The following is a 26,683-nucleotide window of genomic DNA, read 5'->3' on the forward strand; positions in this document are numbered from 1 at the left end:
CGGTTTCTTTCTTAAAAAGTTAAACATAGGGAATTCCCATCGTGGCTCAGTGGTAACGAACCTGGCTAGTACTCATGAGAATGCAGGTTTGATCCCTGGACTCACTCAGTAGGCTGAGGATCTGGTGTTGCTATGAGCTGTGGTGTAGGCCTCAGACATGGTTAGGACTCTAAGTTGCTGTGGTGCAGGCTGGCAGCTATAGCTCTGATTTGACCCCTAGCTTGGGAATGTCCATATGTCCCAGGTTTGGCACCAAAAAAGTAAAAAAAAAAAAAAAAAAAAAAAAAAAAAAGTTTATCTTAGGAGTTTCCTTGTGGTACATCAGGTTAAGGACCCAGCATTGTCGTTGCAGTGGCTCAGGTTGCTGCTGTGCCTCAGGTTTGATCCCTGGCCTTGGGAACTTCCATATGCCTCAAGTGTGGTAAAAAAAAAAAAATGTTAGGAGTTCCCATTGTGGCTCAGTAAGTTGAAGGACCTGATGTTGTCTCTGTGAGGATGTGGGTTCAATCCCTGGCCTCACTCAGTGGGTTAAGGATCTGGCATTACCGAAAGCTGTGACTTAGGTCGCAGAGGTGGCTCATATCCAGTGTTGTCATGGCTGTGGCACAGATCACAAGTGTAGCTCTGATTTGAACCCTGGCCCAGGAACTTCCATATGCTGCAGGTGTGGCAGTAAAAAGGAAAAAAAAGCTTAAACACAGAAGTACCATATGATCCAACAATTTCATTCCTAGTGTAAATCCCCAAAACTGAAAACAGTACTCTAAATAATATATGTACATACATGTTCATAACAGCACTATTCACAGTAACCAAAAGGTGGAAACATCTCAAAATGTCCATAACTGGGTGAATGGATAAACAAAATATAATGTATCTATGCAATGGAATATTACTCTATCATAAAAAAGAAGGAAGTTCTGATATATATATACCACCATGAATGAACCTCAAAAACATTATGCTACATAAAAAAAATTGAGACACAGTCGGCCACATAGTATATGATTCCATTTACATGAAATATCCAGAATAGGTAGATCCATAGAGACAGAAATAGATTGATGGTTGCCAGGGCCTGGGGGGAGGGGAGACTGGGGAGTGACAGCTAATGGGTATAGGGTTTCCTTTTGAGATGACAAAAATATTTTGGAACTAGACAGAGGTGGTAGTTGTACAACATTATGAATGTACTAAATACCACTGAACTGTTTATTATTTTTTGAACTGTTCACTTTAAAATGATGAATTTTATATTATGTGAGTTTCACTTCAATAAGAAAAAAATCCTATTTTTGGCTTCATGTTAGAGCCTTTAATTTTCACAACCTTGACTTTCACTGTGAAACAGTTAGCATTTTTGCAAAGATCCAGTGATAAAAAGGATTATTGTGTCTCTGCAGAGAACTAAAAATTATAAAATTTCTAGGGCAGAGGGGACAAAATAGAGTTCCAAGTCAAAAAGGAAACTCCATTCATCTTATTCTCCTTCTTCTGGTAAATATATACTACTAAAGAATCTGTGACTTAATTAAGTATTAAATTTAGCTCCTCTTTCTTTGAAACACCTTCCCTGCTTATCACAGTTACTCACCTGCTGGGGATGGCCTACAGCACTCACTGTTGGTGTCTCACCAGCATCTATTCTTTCCTCTCTCCCAGATTTTGTTCAGGCATCTCCCTTCCCCCATATAGCTGGGAGCCTCCAAGAAGCCGTACTAACCCCAGAAGTGACTAATCTTAGAATAATCCATTCCCCTTACAAGTGACTGGTTGCAGTATAACCATGTGACCCAAATCTGATGAATGACATGCTAGGAGAAAGCTTGATCGGTGGTGGTATGGTGGTTTAAAAAAACATGCCCACAAATTCTCCGAGATGCCTCCTTTTAATAAGCAGAGCTTGGAGATCCCTGGTGACCTAGAGGTTAAGGATCTGGCATTGTCACTGCTGTGGTGTGGGTTTGATCCCTGGCCTAGGAACTTCCGCACGTTGCAGCATGCCCAAAATGTTAAAAAAACAAAAGTAGAGCTTAATCCTAGTCCCCTGGTGACTAGGCTGGACCTAGCGACTATCTTTCAACAAACTGGACATGGTGGCACTGATGGTGTGCCACTTTCAAGGTTACGTTATTAAAAAGACTGTGGCTTTCATCGTGGGCTGGTGCTCTTACTCTCTCTTCCTCAGACAACTCACTATGGGGGAAGCTAGCTGCCATGTTGTGTGGATACTGGGGCCACTGGTAGAGAAATACAGATGGCAAGGAACCAAAGCCTTCTGCGATAGCCAGTGGGGAACTAAGGCCAACGAACATGTGAGTGAGTGTGAGAACTGGTGTCACCCTGTCCAGGACAAATCATAGCCCCTCTTCCCTATTTAAGGCAGGACTCTCCATTTCAAGTGGCATGAAAGCCTAGCACAAACTGTCTGAGGAATGTTTTAGACATGGGGACCCAAATGATGTCATGGGGTCTCAGTCCCTCTCCATTTCTCAGGTCTGTTATTATCATCTGTATTGTCTTCATTTCCCAGGCAGTTCCTCCTTACATGGTAGCAAAGATCCAGGCTTCCATTCTGACCAACTTGGCAATCCCAGAAGACAGGGTTCCAGCAAAAGTCCTAGGGCTAATGCTCATTAGGTAGAACTGTGTCACATGTTCTTTCGTGAACCTATCACTGTGGCTGGGGCATTAGAACATCCTGATTGGCCAGGCCTGAGTCACATGACTACTTGCAGAGTAAGGGCAGGCTATGGATCAAGGAGTGAGGGAAAGATAGTTCCCCAAAGGAAAAGTGCACTTAGGAGAAGGAAAAAGTAAAAGAACAGATCTCCATCTAACTTTAAACATACTTCCTGTAAACATGCCCAAGTCTCCTCCAACCTACAAATGAAACAAGACATTCGCATCTCCCTTGAGCTTCTGCAGTTCACTCTCCTTCATTTTGCTGCCAGATGTCTAGTCTACACTGGCTGCTCCACTTCCCAAATTTTTATGCCCTCCTCAGTCCTGGATAACCAGCCTTCCAACCTGACCAGTCCACTCAAAGTGGTCTAGCAGTGGTCATCAATGACCCAGTGCCGAGTGCAGTGGCCTTCCTTCTGTCCCTATACTGCCTGGCTTCTCAGCCACATACTAAACCACTGACCACCATTTCCTGTTCCCCTGATAAGACTTTTTTCTGGATATCTTCCCAAATGGCCCTCCTCTGACCTCTCAGGATGTTCTTTTCTATTTCTTTCACTCCTGTCCAACTGCCATTGTTCTCCAGGCTTTGTCTTTTTTTTATTTTTCTTTTTAGGGCTGCATCTGCAGCATATGTAAGTTCCCAAGCTAGGGGTTGAATCAGAGCTGCAGCTGCCGGCCTACGCCACAGCCATAGCAACATCTAAGGCATATCTTCCACCTATGCAGCAGTTTGCAGCAATGCCGGATCCTTAACCCACTGAGCAAAGCCAGGAATCAAAACCACATCCTCATGGATAATAGCTGGTTTCTTAACCCACTGAGCCATAACAGGAACTCTCTCCAGGCTCTATCTTAAGCCTTCGTGTGATCTTGCATCAACACTTTGTTCTAGGCATCCCATTTTACACCTTAGCCTTGGCCACACATGTACATGATGAATTCCCAAGTCTTTCCTGCTCCAAGCTCCAGACCCATCCCATCTGCTGTCTGCTATTCATTTCTGCTTAGAAATTCTGCAGAACCCTCAGACCTGCATGTCCAAGATCCTTCCTCCTTCCTCCTCTTGGCCAGCATCACTTTGCTTTTAAGGCCAGATTGTCTAGGTGGTCTTTTTTTTTGGGGGGGGGGTTAGTCCTTTTGCCTTTTTCTAGGGCCGCATCCACAGCATATGGAGGTTCCCAGGTGAGGGGTCTAATTGGAGCTGTAGCCGCCGGCTTACACCAGAGCCACAGCAACTGCAGCTCACGGCAATGCCAGATCCTTAACCCACTGAGCAAGGCCAGGGATCAAACCCGCAATGTTGTGGTTCTTAGTTGGGTTTGTTAACCACTGAACCATGACGGGAATTCCTATTTTTGCTTTTTATGGCTACTGTGGCATATGGAAGTTCCCAGGCTAGGGGCTGAATTGGAGCTGCAGCTGCCATTCTGCACCACAGCAACTTGAGATCTAAGCCTTGTCTGCAGTTCTTCACCACAGCTCACGGCAACGCTGGATCTTTAACCCACTGAGCGAGGCCAGGGATCAAACCTGCATCCTCATGGATATTAGTTGGGCTCACAATCCACTGAGCCATAACAGGAACTCCATCATGATGTTCTTGATCCAGTCATTTAACCGCTCTAGAACTTGACCTGCCTCCGTTCTTGCCTTGTGAAATCATCAATCCCCTTATTGTGGGAGCCATTTTGCGTTGGGATTCTATTATTTGCAGCTGAAGACATACTCTCTCTCCTCTAATCAGGCAGAATTTGCTCAAGGCAATAATTTCACACTTGTTGTTGGGGCTCCAAAGACAGAGGAAACAGGGCCTACTAGCCAGCACTGTCCTTCTAAAGTCCTGCAGCCTTGTCCTGAGAGCCTTTCCTGGCATGCCCAGTCCTGGTCATCGTGCCTGCTTCTGAATCCTCCAGCATTTCTCTACATTCTCATTGCCCTTCCTTATCCTTAAAGCCCTGTGTCTTCTGGGGGTATGCTAGGTGCTCATATCATACAGATGGACTTGCCAAGTGACTGCTTTCAGTTGTGCAAAGTCTGATTGGTTTTACCCTGCCTGGCTTTTCTTCCTTCCTTCATTCTTTCATTCCAATAGTCCTGTGTTGAGGAGCTTTTCAGGGCCAGGCCTTATGCAGATGAAGGAAAATAGTCCCCACTGGCGAGCAGGGATGGGGAAAAAAGCTCTAACACAGAGACCACAGAAAGTGTCCACTGAGCTGAGACCTACTTTCCTGGAATCCTGCCAACAATCATGTGAGGGATAGACACTATTATCCATTTGGCAGGATATGAAATCACTGCTCAGAGATGTCAAGCAGCTTCCCCTAGATCACACAGCCAGGCAACAGCTGAGCTAGCATTTGAACTCAAGAAGGCTAACTCCAGGCCCATGCACATAAGTACAGCACCACACTACTGCTTGAGTTCGGTGGTCTACTTGCCAGATCTCTGCTAATCCACAGTGAGCTCTTAGAAGGCAGGGACCTCGTGCTGCTCGTCTATGTCCCCCAGAGAACCTTGCACTTAGTGAGCACTAGCTGAACACACAACATTATCTCACAAATGTTAACACTGACTCAAGAGATCTTCTGTTTCTGTGTGATCCTTAACCCACTGAGTGAGGCCAGGGATCAAACCTGTGTCCTCATGGATGCTAGTCAGATTCCTTTCTTCTGGGCCACGATGGGAACTCCTTTTATTTTTTATTTTTATTTTTTGTCTTTTTTTCCCTTTTAGGGCCGCACCCACAACATATGGATATTCCCAGGCTAGGGGTCTAATCAGAGCTGTAGCTGCCAGCCTACACCAGAGCCATAGCAATGCGGGAACCGAGTTGCGTCTGCGACCTACACCACAGCTCACCGGATCCTTAACCCACTGAGCAAGGCCAGGGATTGAACCCACAATCTCATGGTTCCTAGCTGGATTCCTTTCTACTGAGCCACGACTGGAACTCCTGAAGTACAGTTGATTTATAATGTCATGTTACTTTCAGCTGTAGAGCAAAGTGATTCAGTTATACACATAACCATTCTTTTTTTCTTTTTTTGCTTTTTAGGGCCGCACGCATGGCATATGGATGTTCCCAGGCTAGGGGTTGAATCGGAGCTACAGTTGCTGGCCTACACCACGGTCAGTTCATCGAAAAGGCAAGCCCTTTCCTGAGGGCTAAAGGAGCAGGAAGGGGCTTCTTGGTGTGGATTATTTGGCCGGGGTGGGGTGGAGGGGATTCTGGTTCTGAAAGGCAGAACCTTTTTTTTTTAAATGCCACACCCACAGTATATGGAAGTTCCTGGGCCAGGGGTTGAATCCAAGCTGCAGCTTTGGCAATGCTGGATCCTTAACCCACTGCTCCGGGCTGGGGATTGAACCTGAGCCTCCGCAGCAACCGGAGCTGCTGCAATCGGATTCTTAACCCACCACGCCATAGCGGGAACTCCCAGAACATTCTTATTTACAACTGTGAGGGGCAATGGGGCTGTAAGGAGAGGAGATCCTGGGCATATAGGTGGAAAAAAAAAGGAACAAAAGAGAGCGTTAGCTTGACTGTGGCCAAACAGAACCAGGAATCTCGCCAAAGAGAAAGTACAAGATTGGCAGCAACTGAGAGATCCTGTACAGACTTTCAGGAAAGATTCTGGGCCACAAGCTCGGGGCCTCCTCAGTTGGGGCCAGGAGAGTCTGGCGGCCGCCCCCCCAGTCCAGGCCTGTTCCCACGTAATTGAAGTCGAATGTGCTGGGGGAGGGCGGCTGGAGGCTGCAGAATCTGCAGTTGGCCCGGATTGGGATCAAAGCCAGTCAGTGTTGATTTTGCACAGCATGGAAACAAATGCAGCGAAGGCTGTTTTCCTGAGGCATGCGTTTTTGAAAGGAGGCTTTTAATTTTGTTCCCCAAGGACAGGTGGAGCAGGGAGGTGGAGGAGTTGTGATGTGGCTCTTCTATTGCAGTCCCTTTGGCGAACGGTTTTGGGCTCATGGATTCGAGTGAGCATAAGCTAATCATGACGTGTGAGTGGGCTAAGTCTTTCACAAAAGAGAATTCCTGGAAAATGCTGCTGGAGGACCCGCTGGCTGTGTGGGATAAGTCCCAATTTGCTCTCCACTGGAGGGTTTCCAAGCAAGCAATTCTCCTGATTCCTCCTAAAATTTTCCGTTTCTTCATTTCTAGGTCTTTCTCTGTGATCTGTTCTTCTGCCCAGAAATTAGTTTGAGTTCCCCTTCCCCCCCACCTCCCCAGTTACTGGCACCGCCGCAGTCTTTCGGTGTTTGGCATGTTGGTAATGGTGTATAATGATACAAGAAAGTTTCTTAAATGGTGGAAATACCACCTTCTTTTTTTTTAGTGGCTCTCCCTTCTCCCAGCCTGTGGGGAAAGTCTGAACTTTTGGCCTATTAGGCCACCAAGGGATTGAGAATTTAGAATGAGGAATTGATACAGCTGGCTCTTTCTTTTTAAATGAGGAAACAATTTAGGATGTGGAACTTGCTGCCTCTTCCGGGCAAAAATGGCAAAAGACATCTCCACGGAGGCCAAGTCAGAACTGTTTTCCCTATTCAACATTTATGCTGTGTTCACTTTTATCTTCTGAAAAGAACTGCACCATCAGTTGTATCACACTAGGGTAGATTTATCCTGGGGGTTGTGGACCTTGCAGGTGATTTCATTCTTTGACAGACACCCCACCCTCAAACCTCTCTGCGTTTATTTTGAGAGAGCCTGGATCTGAAAGGAGTTTAGGGTCAGGGGATTTAGGACGTTGTCTGAAAAGAAGCAAAGCTGCTTTAGTTCACATCGTGTGCTTGGTAATTAGCCTTGGAGTAACAAATGTTATCTGCACCAGCACAGCTCCTCGCCAAGTACTGAAACCTCATTTTGCAGATGATTCCAGTGGGAAGTTTCTGACCCGAAGCAGTTGAGTATTAGGCTCCAAAGACCATAGTTATCTTGTATAAAACAAGATTCTTTGGAGTTCCCGTCGTGGCGCAGTGGTTAACGAATCTGACTGGGAACCATGAGGCTGCGGGTTCGATCCCTGGCCTTGCTCAGTGGGTTAAGGATCCCGCATTGCCGTGAGCTATGGTGTAGGTTGCAGATGTGGCTCGGATCCCGAGTTGCTGTGGCCCTGGTTTAGGCTGGCGGCTACAGCTCCGATTAGACCCCTATCCTGGGAACCTCCATATGCCGCAGGAGTGGCCCAAGAAATGTCAAAAAGACAAAACAAAAAACAAAAAAAACCCAGATTGTTCATCTCTTCCTGGGCTTCTTTTAATGTGGCAAGAATTCAAAATCCAGATTAAGAACCAACTACAGAGCTCCTTCTGGGCTCTCCTAAGCTTGCAGAATTACAGTGAGAAACCGTGTATGGCAAGTATAATAGCTAAAACGATTCTGCAATTGTTTCGGCCTCTGCAAGTACAGCTTTCAAACTTAACATCAGATAGAACCTACTATCGTCAGTGACAGCGTTCCAGGGAGGGCGCGTGTTTCAGGGATGCAAGGAAGAAGGGTTACCGTCAAGAGGTAAATGGTTACCACTATCTTTAAAAAATGGAAAGAGGTGTAAAGGAGTCGAACATGACATTAATCAGGGTAAAGAGGCCACAACTCCTCTTCCCCTGAAAAAAAGCAAAAAAGGCTTAGATAATTCCCTAAAGTCCTCTAATAAACAAATGAAATTAAAAAAAATTTTTTTTTGGCTGCACCCATGGCATGTGGAATTTCCTGGGCCAGGGATCAAACATGCACCACAGCAGCAATAGCACTGGCAGCAATAACCTGCTGTGCCACAGAACTCTTGCAAAGACTGTCTTTTGAATGCTCCAGGGTGACTGCAGTACTCCATTTGAGGGAGGGAAAATCAACTTCACATCGCAGAGACACATGGTTTTGGCTCTGGGGTAAAACTCAGGGTTCCTTTATTTATTTACTTTTTTCATGGCTGCACCTATGGCATATGAAGTTCTCAGGCTAGGGGTCAAATTGGAGCTGCAGCTGCCAGTCTGCACCACAGCCATGGCAATGCTGGATCCTTAACCCACTGAGTGAGGCCAGGGATCAAACCCACATCCTCATGGATCCTAGTTGGAATCATTAACTGATGAGCCATGAAGGGAACTCCATGTCTTTTTTTCTTTCTCCTTTTTACGGCCACACCTTGACATATGAAAGTTCCTGGGCTAGGGGTTGAATCAGAGCTGCAGCTGCTGGCCACAGCTACAGCAACGTGGGATCCAAGCCAAGTCTGCAACCTACACTGCAGCTTATGGCAATGCCGGATCCTAATCCACTGATCTAGGCCAGGGATCAAACCAGAGTCCTCATGGATACTCCTGATACTCCAGGAGCTGGGTCTTAATAAATCAATCTCGGGAAAATTCCCCTTCTGCTGCCAGGAGGGAAGTACCATAGCAGAATCACTCTAAGAGAGTTAACTAGGCCTTCTCCAGGAGAAAACAAAATAGCTCTCCTCGAATGTGGCAAGAGTGACTTTTCTTTTTTAGATAAGCCCATGGACTGGCTCACAAGCCAAAATTTGCCATCAGCCCAAGCATCGTGGTATCGGGCATAGCAGCCAAATATTATGGGTAGTGTGTGTAGCTTGTATATCTTGACTACACAAGGAGAAGGGTTTCCAAGTGATGCCAGAAGGCCGTTCGTTCGTGATTTACCAGGTTCTCCATACTCTGCTGGCAGGCTGTGTGGATCAGCTTCTCAGCCCTCGTAGTGAGGACCACTTCATTGAGCAAGCAGGGAAGAGGGGTTGGTTGCTTTGGTGACTTATCTCACCCAGGGGATCCTAACAAGTCACATTTATGACAGTTTTCCACCTCAGCTTGGGGTAGGGGCTGGAAAAAAAAATCTCAGGTGTAGAAAATGACAGCTTTTGCTTTGCAGAATTGTGTGCCTGGGTTTTCTCTAACCCAAGCCTCCAAATTCCAAATTTGGAGGATTTCCCCTGAATTCTCTGTACCTGGAGCAGATACTTTCTTAGATTATTCAGGTACAAGCTCCCAAGCAAGTATCAATCAAAGAGACACAGATGTCACAAAGGGCAGACTCATCTCAAAGTTTGGCTATTTTAATGCAGCTTCATTGTTCAAGGTAGTATGGATATGTTAAGTGGTTCATTTTCATCCTGCAGAAAACACTAACAGTTTCTATCTTATGCAATTTTGTCAAATTCAAACATGACTTTTGACCATTAAAAAATTTTTTTTTTACATATCTTGACAAGATTTTTTTCTGGAACATTTCTTTTAAACCTTGAAGTAGTTTGGAAACATCTGCCTATCTGCTCATTCCTCTGGGCACAGCCTTTCAAGAGCATTTATGCTACCTTTCAGATTTTATGCTGAAAATCTCTTCTCTTAGCTGGTGGTAGGGCTGCTTGACAGAGGTGGTCATAGAGAAACGAGGAGGAAGCAAGCTTTGTAAACTACTACTAATTCTCTTAATTAATATGCTACGACCCACTCCAGCTTCCACAAGGTCAGACATGCAAGACAAGTACTTGGCCAAAAAAGCAGGAGTCTAACTAGTGTAAAAATAGATTTTAAATAAAATAGAATCTCTATAGGAAGAGAATTAGGTTAGCTTCCCATTCCCACTCTTGCTTTACGATATCTGTATACATAAGTCCAAGGGGGACTTATGGAGTTGGTCTGCCCTAAGTAAAAATTGAGAATGTCTGAGTACATTCATGATGCAAAGTTACATGTCAGGTTCTTTGGGAAATGCTGCCGCACATCCCGCAAAAATGGATGGTTGGTGTGCGTACAAGTAACACGTAAGACATTTAGGTCAAAGAGGATGAGGCCTGATCACAGATTAAGAACCAGTTCTTAAGTGTAATAATTTGAAAACTTTGGCTAATTATAAACACAGAAAATGAAACCCATCATTTAACAGTATGCCTTGTTACCTTGTTACCCTATCCAGCTACCTCTTTTGGAAGCGAAATTCCAACACGCATCTTCTTTAATTTGGCTTAATTACTGCATATTACAATTTTTTCCTGACATTTCTGTTTCTAGAAAAAGTACATAGCCCCTCTGTTGGCTCACAAACCAGCATTACACGACTGTTCTAAAGGGGCCTCTGTTAAAATTCTAATTTTCGAATTTAGCAGCAGCCTTTGGTTATATCTTGAAAGCATAATTGAAAACCTGCCCAAGCTCTCTCTAGCCGCAAACCGAACGTGCAGTCCCGTCTTTTGTAAACAATCAGAAAATACTGATCCCAGCAAAATATAGTCAGCCAGTCAGAGGCCTCACTCTACCTTTCCACATGGACGATAAATCAATCCGGCTGCTTATCCTTGATGCATGTTATGAAAATCCACTCTGAGATCTGAGCCTTGGCGCAAACATTGAGCTTCCTTCTTTGAGGTTCATAATGAGGTGTGGAGGCATCAAAAATAAACAAAGTAGAAACATCACCATTTTTCCTACACTGGGTCCACTCAGCCTGCCCGGGGCTGCTTTTTCCTGGCCAGCCCCGGAGCAAGAGGAGATGGCTGCTAGTGACAAGCCAATGCCAGGTTTATAGACCCAACCTCTTCTGATGGAACATTTGACCAATTCTTCAGTTCCCCAGAAGCAGGTAATGACAGTCAGGTGAGAGTAATGTTAGGGGATTTTCATAAAAACTCAGTGGCCAGTGGGAATCTCTCAAGCAGCTGCCCTGACCTCAGGGAGGTCTGCTGCTTTAGGGCTAAGGTAACATTACCTTTGAGGGGACCAAACCAAACTAAACAAAACACAAAAACTGACCCCAGAACTGAATGTCAAATACACCAACTCAATAAATACAACGGAAAAACGCATAGCAGAGTTGGGGCATCTATCCAAGTAGGAAGGCAAAATGGTCATTAGAACGTCCGAGGTTAGTGAATTATTACAGTTGAAAAAAGCAGCCACCTTTTATAACACCGCTGTTTCCCTCAGCTCTCCTCGTCAACCCTCTACCCTGTGACACCACACACTAGCAAATGAAAGAACCATACGACTGCGGCTTGATCCTCGCTTGTACTTATTTAGGGTCTACCCTCATGTTGAGCTGAAGGCCCTGGCACAGCCTTGAGGTGCCAGGGAAGACAGTCTCAGGGACATCTGTTTCTCTGAAGGTCACTTGCCCCTCTTGCTGCGGCCCTTCCTGGACGACAGCTTCCCACTGCCCCCCGAAGAGGAGGGGCTCGAGGCTGAGGCCATGGGGATGTTGATCTGTCCCTCCTGAATTTCCTGCCGTGCCTCAGCAGGCAGATGGCTGATCTTTTGCTGTGTCTCCAGGTAGAACATGACGTCCCGCAGCTGCTCCCGGATCTCGGTAATCTGCATATCCTTCTGGTCGCAGGTCTCTTTCAACACCCTCTCCTCCTCCTTCAGCTTGTTCTGTAGGAGGACTTGATTGGCTCGTAGACACTTGTTCATTTCCTGCTCCTCTTTGAGCTCCGTAGTGAGTTTGGCCACTTTCGTGTTTAGCTGAGTGCACCTTTTACAAAACAAAGGGAGACAAGGTGGGTTTTTCATTTGCTGGCAGCGTCCCCCTTTTTGCTCTGGGACTGAACAGAGCAGCCATGAGCTCAGAGTCCGGTTAGGGCAGACTCCTCCCTCCCATGGTGAGGGAGACATATTTGCTACCACTGCAGCAGGGTGGTAATGGATCAGGAAATTTTTTTTTTTTAATAAAATTTTTTTTGAAGGCTCAGAAATTTTTAAAGGCTCAGAAATTTTTTTTTTTTCTTTTTTGGCTGTCCCGAAGCACATGGGAGTTCCTGGGCCAGGGAGTGAATCCAAGCCGCAGGTGCAGCAACGCTGGATCCTTAGCCCACTGTGCCAGGCGGGGGATCGAACCTGTGTCCCAGTGCTCCCAAGATGCTGCTGATCCCACTGCACCAGAGTGGGAACTCCAAAGGATCAGAAATTTTTCAATAGCAGAAACTATTCTGTGATTCATGGTAAAACTTCTGCTGCTTCTCTGTTTTGTTTACATGGGTGACTTAGAGATGATAGCCGTGATAAAAAAGTTATGAGGAAAAGTGACATTCTTACAGAGTCAAGTGCTCTGACCGCACTGCATTTGCTAGAGAAGAGTTTTCAGGAAAAGGGAGTGCCTTTAATGATGCTCAATCTTACTCATAAGTAAAGAATTACAAATTAAAATACCAATGGAGATACCATTTCTATGTATCAGAATGCCAACAAGCTCAGATGTGGGAAAAGGGGTGCTCCCACATGCTGGCACTGGAGTGGGAACTGGTACAAACTCTTTGGAAGTCAAGTTGGCAACATCTATGAAAACTAAAATTTCACCTGCTCTTTGACATAGTTATTCTACTTCCAGGAATTTATCCTATAAAATAAATATCCTCGGGGAGTTCCTGTTATGGCTCAGCAGGTTAAGACCCTGACTATTCAAGAAGATGTGGCTTCAACCTCTGGTCCCACTCAGTAGGTTATGGATCTGGTGTTGCTGTGGCTATGGCGTAGACTGGCAACTGAAGCTCTCATTCAACCCCTGGCCTGGGAACTTCCTTATGCCGTCGGTGCAGACTTAGAGGGTGCTGCCTTAAAAAGAAAAAATAAGAGTAGCAACAAAAATCTCAGAACTGTGCTAAATGACATATGGAGAAAGATGCTCATTGCAACATTGTTTATACCAGTGTAAGACTTGAAACAACTTACTTGTCCATCAGTGGGGAACTGGCTAAAATTATTATGAGACCTTCATAGGATGTTACAGTGATTAAGAAGATCCAGATGTGCCAGTATGAGAAAAAATCTCCAAAACAGTATTTTACCAAAAAAAATACATTATTCAATTTTTGTAGAAAAAAGATGTGTGTGAGATGTTTATATAGGCACAGCAAAAAATCTATAACAGCAAATATTCACTGGTACTATTAATAATGATTACTTGCAGAAAGCAGGACTTAGGCAAAAAAAAACTAGTTTTAACTTTTAAATTCTTGGAAGAGTTCAATTTGTTAGAGTGGTAAAAGTATAGGAGAATTTTGAATTTTTATTTCTATTAATGCTGCAGTGTTTTGTTTTTGCTTTTTAGTGCCACACTCTCAGCACATGGAGGTTCCCAGGCTAGGGGTATAATCGGAGCTACAGCTGCTGGCCTACACCACAGCCAGAGAAATGCTAGCTCTGAGCTGCATATGCAACCTACACCACAGCTCATGGTGACGCTGGATCCTTAACTCTCTGAGTGAGGGCAGGGATTAAACCCACCCACATCCTCATGGATACTAGACTGGTTTGTTACAGCTGAGACACAATGGGAACTCCCAACACCGACGTTTTTAATAAATAGGAAGTCACAGTAGGCTTGCTCCTCATATAGGGAGACCTCTGAAAATGGTGACACACACTTGACAGTGATAGTGTCTCCATGGGCATCGAGGAGATTATCAGGAAGTCCCTGCTGTGGCTCAGCGGAAATGAATCTGACTAGTATCCATGAGGATGCAGGTTCTGCGATGGCTTCGCTCAGTGGGTAAAGTATCTGGTGTTGCTGTGAGCTGTGGTGTACATATCAGATGTGGCTTGAGTTGCTGTGACTGTGGCTGTGGCTGGCAGGTGCAGCTCTGATTTGATCCCTAGCCTGGGAACTTACATATGCCATGGGTATGGCCCTAAAAAGTCAAAAAAAAAAAAAAAGGAAAAAAAAAGGAAATTATCTGTTTATGGAGCCTGTTAGAATAAAACAGTTAATTAAGAGGCCAATTATACCTACTTTCTTTCCACAGACTGCTTTTCTTTCAGGAGATCATTTAGTCTGTGCTCCAGATTATCACATTTCTCAATTGTTTCTTTAAATTTGGTCTTCATGTTGTTAATCTGAAAGGGCAAACAGAGATCAGTTTTATTTCACAAAGACAAAGCTGTGTGACCTTTGGGGCTAATTTCACAATTATTTTTTTAAAGTACCTGTCTCTAACTTTCACAAACCAAACTTAGAAAAGGTGAGACTACTCTAAATTTTTGAAATAGGAATAAAAATTTTGAGAAATCTTTTCCTTACCATTTTGCTAAACCAAGATGAATATTTATTTATTTTTTTGTCTTTTTATTTGTTTTGTCTTTTTAGGACCGCACCCACGGCATGTGGAGGTTCCCAGGCTAAAGGTCTAATCAGAGTTGTAGCCGCCAACCTATGCCACAGCCACAGCAATACCAGATCCGAGCCGCATCTCTTCAACCTATACCACAGCTCACGGCAACCCCGGATCCTTAACCCACTGAGAGAGGCCAGGGATTGAACCTGCAACCTCATGGTTCCTAGTCGGATTCGTTTCCGCTGTGCCACGACGGGAACTCCTAAACCAAGATAAATAAAGGATCAAGAGCTACTACTGAATGTCAAGCAAAACTGTTAGAAAGTAAAGAAAGAGCTTCAGGCAGTATCATAGAAGATGGCTGGTTTGACAGAGATCAGACCAGAACCTCCTATTCTTTTTTAAATTGAAGTACAGAAGTTCCCGTTGTGGCTCAGAGGGTTAAGAACCACAAGGATTCGGGTTTGATCCTTGGCTTTGCTCAGGGGGTTAAGGATTGGCATTGCCACAAGCTGCAGCATAGGTTGCAGATGTGACTTGGATCTGTGGCTATGGCGTACGTAGGACAGCAGCTGCAGCTCTGATTTGACCCCCAGCCCGGGAACTTCCACAGGCCAAAGGTGAGGTCCTAAAAAGAAAAAAACTGGAGTATAGTATAGCTGATTTATAATATTTTCTAAGTTTCAGGTGTACAACAAAGTGATTCATATGTGTATATATATATTTCAGATTATTTTCCATTATAGGTTATGACAAGATAATGAATATTGTTCACTGTGTTACACAGTAAATCCTTGTTGCTTTTCTATTTTATATATAGTAGTGTGTATTTGTTAATTCCATACTAATTTATGCGATCAACCTTCTTCCTTTCCCCTTTGGTAACCATAAATTTGTTTTCTATGTCTGAGAATCTGTTTCTGTCTTGTAAATAAGCTCATTTGTATTATTCTTTAGATTTAGAATTACATGTGTGATATCATATGATATTTGTCTTTGTCTGATTTACTTCACTTCGTATGATAATTTTTAGGTCCATCCATGTTGCTGCGAATGGCAGTATTTTCATTCCTTTTCATGGCTGAGTAATATTCTGTTGTCATGTGGCCACATTTTCTCTATCCATACATCTGATGGACACTTACGTTGTTTCCATGTCTTGGCTACTACAAATGGTGCTACTATAAACACTGGGGTGCATATATCTTTTAGTTTTTTGTCTTTTCTGGATATATGCCAAGGAGTGAGATTGCTGGATCATATGTTAGCTCTATTTTTAGTATTTAAAAAAAAAAATTTTGGCTGTTACCACAGCACGTCGAAGTCCCGGGTCAGGGACTGAACCCAAGTCACAGCAGCAACCCGAGCTGCTGCAGTGACAATACTAGATCCCTAACCTGCTGTACTACAAGGGAACTCCTATTTTTAGTTTTTAAAGGAAGCTCTGTACTGTTCTCCACAGTGGTTATACCAACTTAACATTCTCACCAACAATGTAGGAAGGCAGAACCTCTAATTTTTTCTTTTTTTTTTTTCTTTTTGCCTTTTCTAGGACTGTTCCCATGGCATATGGAGGTTCCCAGGCTAGGGGTCTAATCGGAGCTGTAGCCACTGGCCTACACCAGAGAGAGCCACAGCAATGTGGGATCTGAGCCGTGTCTGTGACCCACACCACAGCTCACGGCAATGCCAGATCTTTAACCTACTGAGCAAGGCCAGGGATCGAACCCATAACCTAATAGTTCCTAGTTGGATTCCTTAAACACTGAGCCACAACGGGAACTCCAGAACCGTTCATTCTTAACTCACCATTACTTTTAGCCCGAGATCACATTCCAAAAGTTGCTCTTGACTCTTGAACAACATGGGGGTAGGGGTGCTGATCCTGCTCGAAGGAAAAAATCTGAGTATAACTTCATAGTCGGTTCTCCCTATGTGAGCTTCCGCATTTGTGGATTCAACTATCTTTGGATCCTGAAGTACTGTAGCAGGTATCCACTGAAAAAATCCACATCTAAGTGGATCTGTGCAGTTCAAACCCATGTGGCTTAAGGGTCAACTGTATTACCCAAATAATCTGAAGATACTTGTAACAGCTGATTCTAGGTGCTTGGGTTTTTTCCCCTCCAAACTCACTATTAATTTTCTTATGTACCATTAGCCACATGGGATATAAGCAGTTCTTGTTTCACTGAGTTTATATAAAGGCAATTTATAGAGAGAAATAACTGCTATTACATTGTCTTAAAAATTTAAGGGAAATTAAAAATTCTGGTGTAGTATGTGTCAGATGGCAGCAATCCTGGCTAGGCATCTGCTGCAGTCTAGTTAGGTAGACACTGGGTTCACACAGGTGGGAAGATCTATAGACCTGAGAAATGCTTCAATTCTACTGTCCTAATGACACAGGGAGGAAATAGGTGGATCACGAAGTAATAACAGGAAATGGAAGTGACTGAGAATTTAAATTCTATGGCCCAGGCACCAGCTAGGAGTTTTATAGGTAGTATCTTGTTTATTCTTTATATCAAGGCTATAACTTAGGTTTGTGAACTTCTTTACAGAAACTGAGGCTGAGAGAAAGGTGAGGCAGTATACCCCAAGGTCACCCACTCAGAGTGAGGTGGGTCCAGTACTGGACCCCAAATCTGAGTTCAAAGCCAAGTTCTAAAACTCTCTCTGCAATGGACAGGAGGCTAAAGCTCTACAGCAAAGGAAAAGTGACTTCTGGGCAAGATTTAAACTCTTAGCAGAGATCCGTGACACAGGAAACATCCATCAGATCAGAAAAAGGGGAATTCCCATCATGGCTCAGCAGTTAACGAATCTGACCACCATCCACAAGGAGGCAGGTTCAATCCCTGGCCTTGCTCAGTGGGTTAAGTATCTGGCACTGCCATGAGCTGTGGTGGTAGGCTGCAAACGAGGCTCAGATCCTGCATTGCTGTAGCTGTGGCATAGGCTGGCAGCTACAACTCCGATCTGACTCCTACCCTGGGAACTTCCATATGCTGCATCCGTGGCCCTAAAAAGCAAAAAAAAAAAAAAAAAAAAAATCAGAAAAAGGGCCACTGCTTCTAATGCCTTCTTTTTAAACATCTGCCATACAGCCTGCCTGGCAGCACTGGTCTCTAACTGCACTGCTTTCCCTTTTTAAATGTATTTTTATTTATCTTTTGCTTTGTAAGGTTGCATCCATGGCATACGGAAGTTCCTAGGCTAGTTGAATCAGAGCCACAGCAATACTGGGATCCAAGCTACGTCAGAGACTTATACCACAGCTCATGGCAATGCTGGATCCCCGATCCACTGAGTAAAGCCAAGGATCAAACCTGCATCCTCATGGATATCAGCTGGATTTGTTTCTACTGTGCCACAATGGGTACCTCCCTTTTTTAATTTTTATATTTTATTTTTTGGCTGTGCATGAGGCATATGGAAGTTCCCAGGCCAGGGATGGATTCTAAGCAGGAGCTGCAACCTGCATCATAGCTGCAGCAATGCAGGATCCTTAACCCACTGAACCAGGCCAGAGACAAACTGGTATCTCTGCAGAGACAAGCTGGATCATTAACTCACTGCGCCACAGTGGAACTCCCTGATCTTTTTTTAAATAAGAAAATACGTGTTTTGTAGAATTTAACTTTAGAGCCAAAGTCATTAAGCTGGAAAAACATGCAATTAAAGGGAGATTTCTAAAAGTTCCTCTATGTCATAAAAATAAAAATAGCTTTCAAATTATTCTGGTTCTATTTGGTATTAGTTTTCTCCTCAATATTGTTTTACAATAAGACCGTGAGACCCCTTTTGACATTTTCTCTTAAACTAACTCCTATCAGTTTACGGAAATTGGAAAGGACAGAAATGATCATCAAAAGGAACCAAACTGTTTTGATTGCTAAAGACAATAACACACACACACACATTTAAATTAAGATAAAAAATACCAAGTAACCTCAAAAAAGGTTTTAATATTGCTATAGGCGAATGTTACAATGGCTTAAATTAGTGGTTTAAAAAACATTTCTGGGGAATTCCCATCATGGCTCAGTGGTTAAGGAATCCGACTAGGAACCATGAGGTAATGGGTTAGATCCCTGGCCTTGCTCAGTGGGTTAGGGATCTGGCGTTACCATGAGCTGTGGTATAGGTCGCAGATGCGGCTCAGATTCCTCGTTGCTGTGGCTCTGGCATAGGCCAGAGGCTATAGCTCCGATTGGACCCCTAGCCTGGGAACCTCCATATGCTGCGGGAGTGGCCCAAGAAATGGCAAAAAAACAAAAACAAACAAACAAACAAAAAACCCCCAAAACCAAAACATTTCTGACCACTAGCCTTCAGTAGGAAACAGAACATGTACACACATGAAACAAGAGCTTCACAAAACCATATTAAATGTGATCACTCTGATAGCTATCCTATTCTTTCTTTTAAGGGCTGCATGTGCAGCATACCAAAGTTCCCAGGCTAGGGGTTGAATTTGAGCTGCAGTTGCAGGCCTACGCTTACAGCCACAGCAACACCAGATCCGACTTGAGTCTGTGACTTACACTGCAACTCACAGCAATGCTGAATCCCTAACCCAATCAGCAAGGCCAGGATTTAACCCATATCCTCATGGATACTAGTTGGGTTCATTACCTCTGAGCTACAGTGGAAACTCCCATCCTATTCTGTTTTTTTTTTTTTTTTTTTTTTTTTTGTCTTTTGTCTTTTGTTGTTGCTGTTGTTGCTATTTCTTGGGCCGCTCCCGCGGCATATGGAGGTTCCCAGGCTAGGGGTTGAATTGGAGCTGTAGCCACCGGCCTACGCCAGAGCCACAGCAACGCGGGATCCGAGCCGCATCTGCAACCTACACCACAGCTCATGGCAATGCCGGATCGTTAACCCACTGAGCAAGGGCAGGGACCGAACCCGCAATCTCATGGTTCCTAGTCGGATTCGTTAACCACTGTGCCACGACGGGAACTCCCTATTCTGTTTAATTAAAAAATGCCAGTTGTGGCCCACCAAACTCATTTCATAATCCACAGGTAGAAAAACAGTGATTTATGTATGGAGCTAGAAGTTTAAAGAGAAAAGAGAATTTGCCTGTACCGATGGCCTACTGTATGTTCTTCATTCATGGTCCCATGAAAACTAGGAACCTTCAAGTGGGTATGAACTTTACTTGTTAGAACAGATTCTGCTCACACACTCTAATAACTGCACTACCTAAAGCATCGGCGGACTGGAATAGTATTTTAACTGAACACCAGAGTGAATTTCAACCTTCAGCCCCTCCTCTCCTCCACATTAACTTTTTATGAGGCCCATGACCAAGAACCTCTGCCAGTGAAACCCAGGGTCAGTTTCTGTTTCTCCCTGCATGTGCTCCACTGCTGGAGGTGCCAATGGACAGAGGACTGGTCAAAAGGAGGACAATGGCAGGAACAAAAGGCTTGTATCACTACTAAAATAAGTTTCTTAGAAAACCAAAAAAATCCTTTTCAAGCCCTTCGAGCTTTTAATTTAGGGCTGCCCTTGCCTCCACCTTACCCCTACGTAAAAGTAAAACACAAGTTTCACATTTTTAGCTTTCCTGCCCCTCAACTTGTTCTTCATGGGCATGTGTTAGGGAATGCAGTTAATCCTAAAGAATCTTAAAAGGCAGAGAATCCTGAGCTTAGCTTTCAAGGGTCTGCACAAAGCTCTAGGTGATCATGATGGTACAGTCTGTGGAAAAATCCATTAAGTGAGGCTGCCCAGAGTCGCCAGTGCTCCTCCCTGGGAATCTAAAACTTGACCCCAAGTGGCAGTGACCCCTGCCTTTGCCTCCTGAATGCTGCTGGAGACACATCCTTCCCACACGTATTCCAATCAAGCCCTACTCAGAACAGTATGTCAAGTGACCTGAATGAAGCACCTCTGAAAAGGCACTTCCACTGCTCAGAAGATCCTCATGAGGACTTTCTTGCTCTCTCTCTCTTTCTTTCCTTCCTTCCTCTCTCTCTCTTTTTTTTTTTTTTTTTTTTTTTGCTTTTTAGGGCTGTGGGCGCAGCATATGGAGGTTCCCGAGCTAGGGGTCAAATCGGAGCTGTAGCTGCTGGCCTAGGGCCACAGCCACACAGGATCCGAGCCGCGTGTGCAATCTACACTACAGCAGCAATGCCAGATCCTTAACCCACTGATTGAGGCCAGGGATCAAACCCGCATCTTCATGGATGCTAGTTAGATTTGTTAATTGCTAAGCCACGATAGGAGCTCTGGTTCTTGTAAGAATTTCATCACGAACTTTTACCAAAGATCATTTAAAAGCTGGTGTTAGGCCTTAGGGAAAAAAATCTGACTTCTCATTTGTAAGGCATACTGAGAAACTAGGGTCGATGGACCTGGTGTAACGTCAGAGCTTGACCCTGCCTGCTAAGCCCCAGGACAACACTAGTTACCACTGAGTTGAGCTCCAACCTTGCTCTGTAGTTCTCCATTTGAAAGCTCAGTTACTGGAGGGAATTCATAAAGTTATTAAAATAATTATTAAAAAAAATCAATCATTAAAAAATTTAAATCTTCTTTTTTTTTTTTGGTCTTTTTTAGGTTGGCACCCATGACATATCAAAGTTCCCAGGCTAGGGGTTGAATCAGAGCCTCAGCCTCTGGCCTATGCTATAGCAACAGCAACACCAGATCCGAGCCACATCTGAGATCTACATCACAGCTCACAGCAACGCCAGATCCTTAACCCATTGAGCAAGGCCAGGGAGCCAACCCACGTCCTCATGGATACTGGTCGGGTTTGTTACCATAACAGGAACTCCTAAAAGCTTTCATTTAACTCTAAGGAAATCAATGAATGATGAATACTGTCTCTAGGTCCTGAGAATGGTTCCTAGAACTCTAGGTTATACATGAATACACAGATGCTTACTGATTTTCAAACTCCTTCCTCTGGAAGCCTCAGGATTCCTTGTACACACTAAACACAAAGGGAAAACCAAGCAGGTGGAGCTCTGGGCCAGTTTGAGCCAGGTTTCTACCAAAATCACACTTTTCTCTTTTCCCATTGGAAGAGTAAATGGCCTCTTCTTTAAAGGATTACTTTGTTAAATTTTGTTTCTATTTACTTATTATTTTTTTATTTTTGTTTTCTAGGGCCACACCTGCCCCACATGGACGTTCCCACGCTAGGGGTTGAATCAGAGCCTATACCACAGCCACAGCAATGTGGGATCCCAGCCACGTCTTCAATCTATACCACAGATCATGGCAACACTGGATCCCCGACCCTCTAAGCGAAGCCAGGGATCGAACCCACATTCTCATGGATACTAGTTGGATTTGTTTCCACTGCACCACAACAGGGACTCCTACTTTGTTAAACTTTGAAGACCACTGCCCTAGACCAATCAAGTGCCATGGTGATCAGCATCTCTGACTAACTTTATTTCCTTCCATTTCAAAGCCCCATCTTGTTGCTTCAGAAGCTCATACTCAGCTCCCCAAAGCAGCTGTTCCCAAGCTGACAAACCAACTGGCTGACTCAAATTACAAGCCCTCGCGTACATACTTCTATTTTTTAAATGGAATTGCACAAGGCACTAGAAAACCTGATTGAGGTTAACAAACAAACAACGTCCCAACCCCAAATGCCAAAACACTTAAGCTTTTAAATCTGAGGCTTCTTTTTTTCAGGTATATATATTTTATTTCTTCCTTGATTTAGTATAGTACAGGGCTGAGCACACAAACTCTTGATTTACTAATCCTAGGTAAGAATTTATCTCTGCTTCCCTTCTCTTAAATTATACTTAGTAGATTACATCTGCAATAGTGTATTTTTATCTCTTCCTTTCCTTTTTGACTAATTTCATTCTCATTGTAGTCTGGCATTTCATGCTCCCTGACATTGCCTTCAGGGGCTAAGTCTCCAGTAAAATGACAATTCAGGTGTTTACTACTTCTCCCTGGAACCTTGATCTAGAATTAGGTTACTGGAATAAGCCAACTAATTCCAAATCTCCTCTTTTTTCTCCCCTCGTGCTAACCCCCAGCTTTGTTAAGATACAACTCCCATATAACAAAGGTTTCTCTGTAGAAGTAAAACAGTTCTCTGCCTATAGACAAGACTAAGAAGAAAGATTCTAAGATTTCATTTCCCCCATCCTCTGCCTTCTCCCACACAAGCTCAGGATGTCCTACCAAGAGGCATTTCAGCAGTCACCACATCAGAAACTTACCTCCTCTGCTGTGTCCTTCTCTATCCGAACTATCTTGTTTTCCCAGTAGATTCGTTGAGATTCCAGCTGGCTTGTTAGTAAATAGGAATACTAGAAACGGAGAATGAATACCAAACATAAGTCACTGCTGTTGGTCTCTGAAATTCAACTAAAACTTGACTTTTAACGACCTCCAGAAAAGTAAGAGGAACATTCAGAAAATATATTACACCTTGAGTCCACTCTACTCAACAAACCAGGGGAACACAGAGATGACAATTACACTTCTGTCCTCCTGGGCTTATCATCTACTTATGGACAGAGAAAAGTACAATTAAAAACCTCTTATGTTTCTGTTTAAGCTGACTTTAAGATGGAACCACATGGTTTTAAAGCAAAGTGTTAAATCAGCCGATCCATCTACCTTCCTCAGGAGGCTGTCCCTGTCACTCCCGTGATGGGTTAAGTGCCCCTCTCGGCTCCCTCAGCACTGTGCCTATCATTAATAGCACTTAATGACATTAGCACGTAATCAACAGCTTACCTGCCTTTCTCCTTGACTGAACTGTAACCCTTTGAAAGTGAGGATTATATCTTTATTTTTGTACCCCCAGTGCCTGGCACATTTTGGATGTCAAGAAATGTTTGCTGAGCGTATGAATGAATCAATAGTGCTGTGTATGTACAGAGAAAGGAGAGATGGCTTAGAGAAGTAGGATTTGGCAGGACTTCTGAGAGAAGGTGAGATTTGAGAGGACTCCTGACAGACAGGAGGAGGAGATAGACTCCAGAGGAGTACCATGATGTGTGAGTGGTGGATGTTCAGCATCTCTTGGAAGTGAAGACACATGAGCCTGGGGTGTGTGGTATGGAAAGATAGGGCCTGTGGAAGGCTCTGGGTTATTATGTGGTGAAATGTGAGCCAAGGAGAAGCAAGATCACATCTGCATGTTGGAAAGACCATTCTAAGAGACTGGAAGAGATCTAAATATGTTTGCTGGCCAGAGAAGAGATTTGAAGAGCAACAGCGAAAGGGATTGGGGGAACGTGTGTGTGTCACTATAATACATGCTCCACGAGGGCAGGGAGCCTGCTCAATGCTGAGTTCACAGCACATAGAAAAATGGCTGACAAACAGCAATCTCAGTAAAAATTCACTGAATAAACACAGTTAATTTGGAAGTGTTACTAAAAATGTAACATTAAAAATTTGAACTTTTTCCACATCAATACAATTATTAATGGTAACATCAGTCCCATTTTAGACCATCCACTGACCTAGATTGAGCAAATTTTCAAATGTCCATTTCCTCCCAAGGTTAAGGTATTTGTTTTTTTGGGTTTTTTTTTTTTTGGTCTTTTTGCCTTTTCTAGGGCTGCTTTCACGGCATGTGGAGGTTCCCAGGCTAGGGGTCTAATTGGAGCTGTAGCTGCCGGCCTACACCATAGCCACAGCAACATGGGGTTCGAGCCCCATCTGCGACCTACACAACAGCTCATGGCAACTCCAGAACGCTGACCCACTGAGCAAGGCCAGGGATCGAACCCGAAACCTCATGGTTCCTAGTCGGATTCCTTAACCACTGAGTCACAACGGGAACTCCTAAGGTATTTGTTTTTAAAATAATCATTTTGGGAGTTCCCGTCATGGCTCAGGGGAAATGAATCTGACTAGTATCCATGAGGACCCAGGTTCGATACCTGGCCTCAGTGGGTTAAGGATGCCGCATTGCTGTGAGCTGTGGTGTAAGTCACAGACTTGGCTCAGATCTGGTGTTGCTGTGGCTGTGGTGTAGGCCAGCAGCTACAGCTCCGATTTGACCCCTAGCCTGGGAACTTCCATGTGCCCCAGGTGCGGCCCTAAAAAGACAAAAAAAATAAATAAAATAAATAAAATAAAACAATCATTATGGGAGTTCCTGTCATGGCTCAGCGGAAATGAATTTGACTAATATCCATGAGGACATAAGTTCGATCCCTGGCCTGTTCAGTAAGTTAAGGATCCAGCGTTGTGGTGAGCTTCGGTGTAGGTTGTAGATGTGGCTCGGACATGGCGTTGTTGTGGCTGTAGGTGCAGGCCAGCAGCTATAGCTCTGATTCAACCCCTAGCCTGGGAACCTCCATATGCCGCAGATGTGGCACTAAAAAGACAAAAGACAACAAAAAATCATTTTGAAATTTATATAAAATGGACTCATGTGAAACTTTTCTTTCCTTAACATAAAATTAACACATCAACTTTACAGTAGCTGGGATATACTGCTATGAAGAAAAATCAAACTGTGCTAATTCCATTGCTTCTTTGATTATATGAATATTCCCAAATGGCTTTATTTATATGTGTCTAATTCATAAATGCCAGCCCAATATATGCAAAAAGACTTTTCATGCATGGAAAGATGCTACTGGGGTTTCCTCAACCTAAGTTTGCTCAATTTCCAACTGCCACCACGATAATAATTGGAAGAATTTTAACTTTTTTTTTGGTCTTTTGGGGCCTTTTTTAGGGCCACTCCCATTGGCATATGAGATTCCCAGGCTAGGGGTCTAATCACAGCTGTAGCCACTGGCCTACGTCAGAGCCACAGCAACTCGGGATCCAAGCTGAGTCTTCGACCTACACCGCAACTCAGGGCAACGCTGGATCCTTAACCCACTGAGCAAGGCCAGGGATCAAACCCGCAACCTCATGGTTTCTAGCTGGATTCATTAACCACTGTGCCACGACGGGAACTCCTTAACTTTTATTTTTATCACAGCTACAGAGGACAACCCTAATACTGAACTTGAGACAACTAGGAACATGACATGAAAATAAGGCTGAGTGTAATTAAGACTTTGAAAAAAAAACCACAATAAAAATATTTAAATAATCCTTCACAGTAATATAGAACTTAAAAAAAGTTGACATGCAGGGTAAACAGCAAAATTTAAAAAACCCAAATAACCTTTCAAGTTAGAATAGTAAAAAGCAGAGTTTCCATCGTGGGTCAGCGGAAACGAACCTGACTAGCATCTAAGAGGATGCAGGTTCAATCCCTGGCCTCACTCAGTGTGTTAAGGATCTGGCATTGCCATGAGCTGTGGTGAGGGTCACAGATGTGGCTTGGATCTGGCATTGCGGTGGCTATGGTGTAGGCCATTGGCTACAGTTCCAGTCTGACCCCTAGTCTGGGAACCTCTATATGCTGCAGGCGTGGCCTGAAAAAGACCAAAAAAAAAAAAAAAAAAAAAAAAAAAGAATAGTAAAAAGCAGTAGACATAGGTATTTAGTAATTCCTAGGATCTTACCTCTAACTGTAAGGCATCTATTTTCTCCTCCTGGCAAGTGTCACCCTCACATTCATACTGTACTATTTTTCCATCTGTTTTACTTGCAACGAGTCGATGGACATAATTATCTAAAGGAAAGAAAGCGTCAACCAAGGCCTGTTTCTTCAGATGAAAGGGTCGCCATATGCCTTTAACTGTGACAACATTTTGGTTTTTATAGATCCAAGTTAAATGCCTTGCTATAATATTTCTTTAAAAATGGGTTAAATCATTTGAATTTTAAAAAGAGTGAGGGGTGAGAGTGTATGTTTATTCTCTTTATAACCTGTGCAATGCAGGCTCTTAAGAGGGGACAGTGCCCTATGGGGCACCGTGAGAACTGGACTTTGCCAGAGCTGTTATGAGATTTCAAGCTGAGAGAGAAAGTGGAGAGGTTCTGACAGAGACGATTTCATACACAATGAA

The 26,683-nt window shown here is 43.8% G+C and overlaps 1 protein-coding gene across 1 annotated transcript in view; it reads right to left on the reverse strand.

The window, feature by feature from the left end:
- Window positions 9,744-26,683, reverse strand: part of BRAP (BRCA1 associated protein) — a 41,143-nt gene continuing 24,203 nt past the window's right edge. Inside the window, exons 9-12 of the mRNA XM_021073840.1 lie at window positions 26,237-26,346; window positions 22,967-23,056; window positions 14,429-14,532; window positions 9,744-12,175 (exon numbers count right to left, since the gene is read on the reverse strand). Coding sequence (XP_020929499.1) covers window positions 11,812-12,175; window positions 14,429-14,532; window positions 22,967-23,056; window positions 26,237-26,346 — 668 coding nt within the window. The 3' untranslated portion in view covers window positions 9,744-11,811. The remainder of the gene's footprint in view (window positions 12,176-14,428; window positions 14,533-22,966; window positions 23,057-26,236; window positions 26,347-26,683) is intronic.

The sequence above is a fragment of the Sus scrofa genome, chromosome 14 (genome assembly GCF_000003025.6).
Source record: "Sus scrofa isolate TJ Tabasco breed Duroc chromosome 14, Sscrofa11.1, whole genome shotgun sequence".
Lineage (NCBI taxonomy): Eukaryota > Metazoa > Chordata > Mammalia > Artiodactyla > Suidae > Sus > Sus scrofa.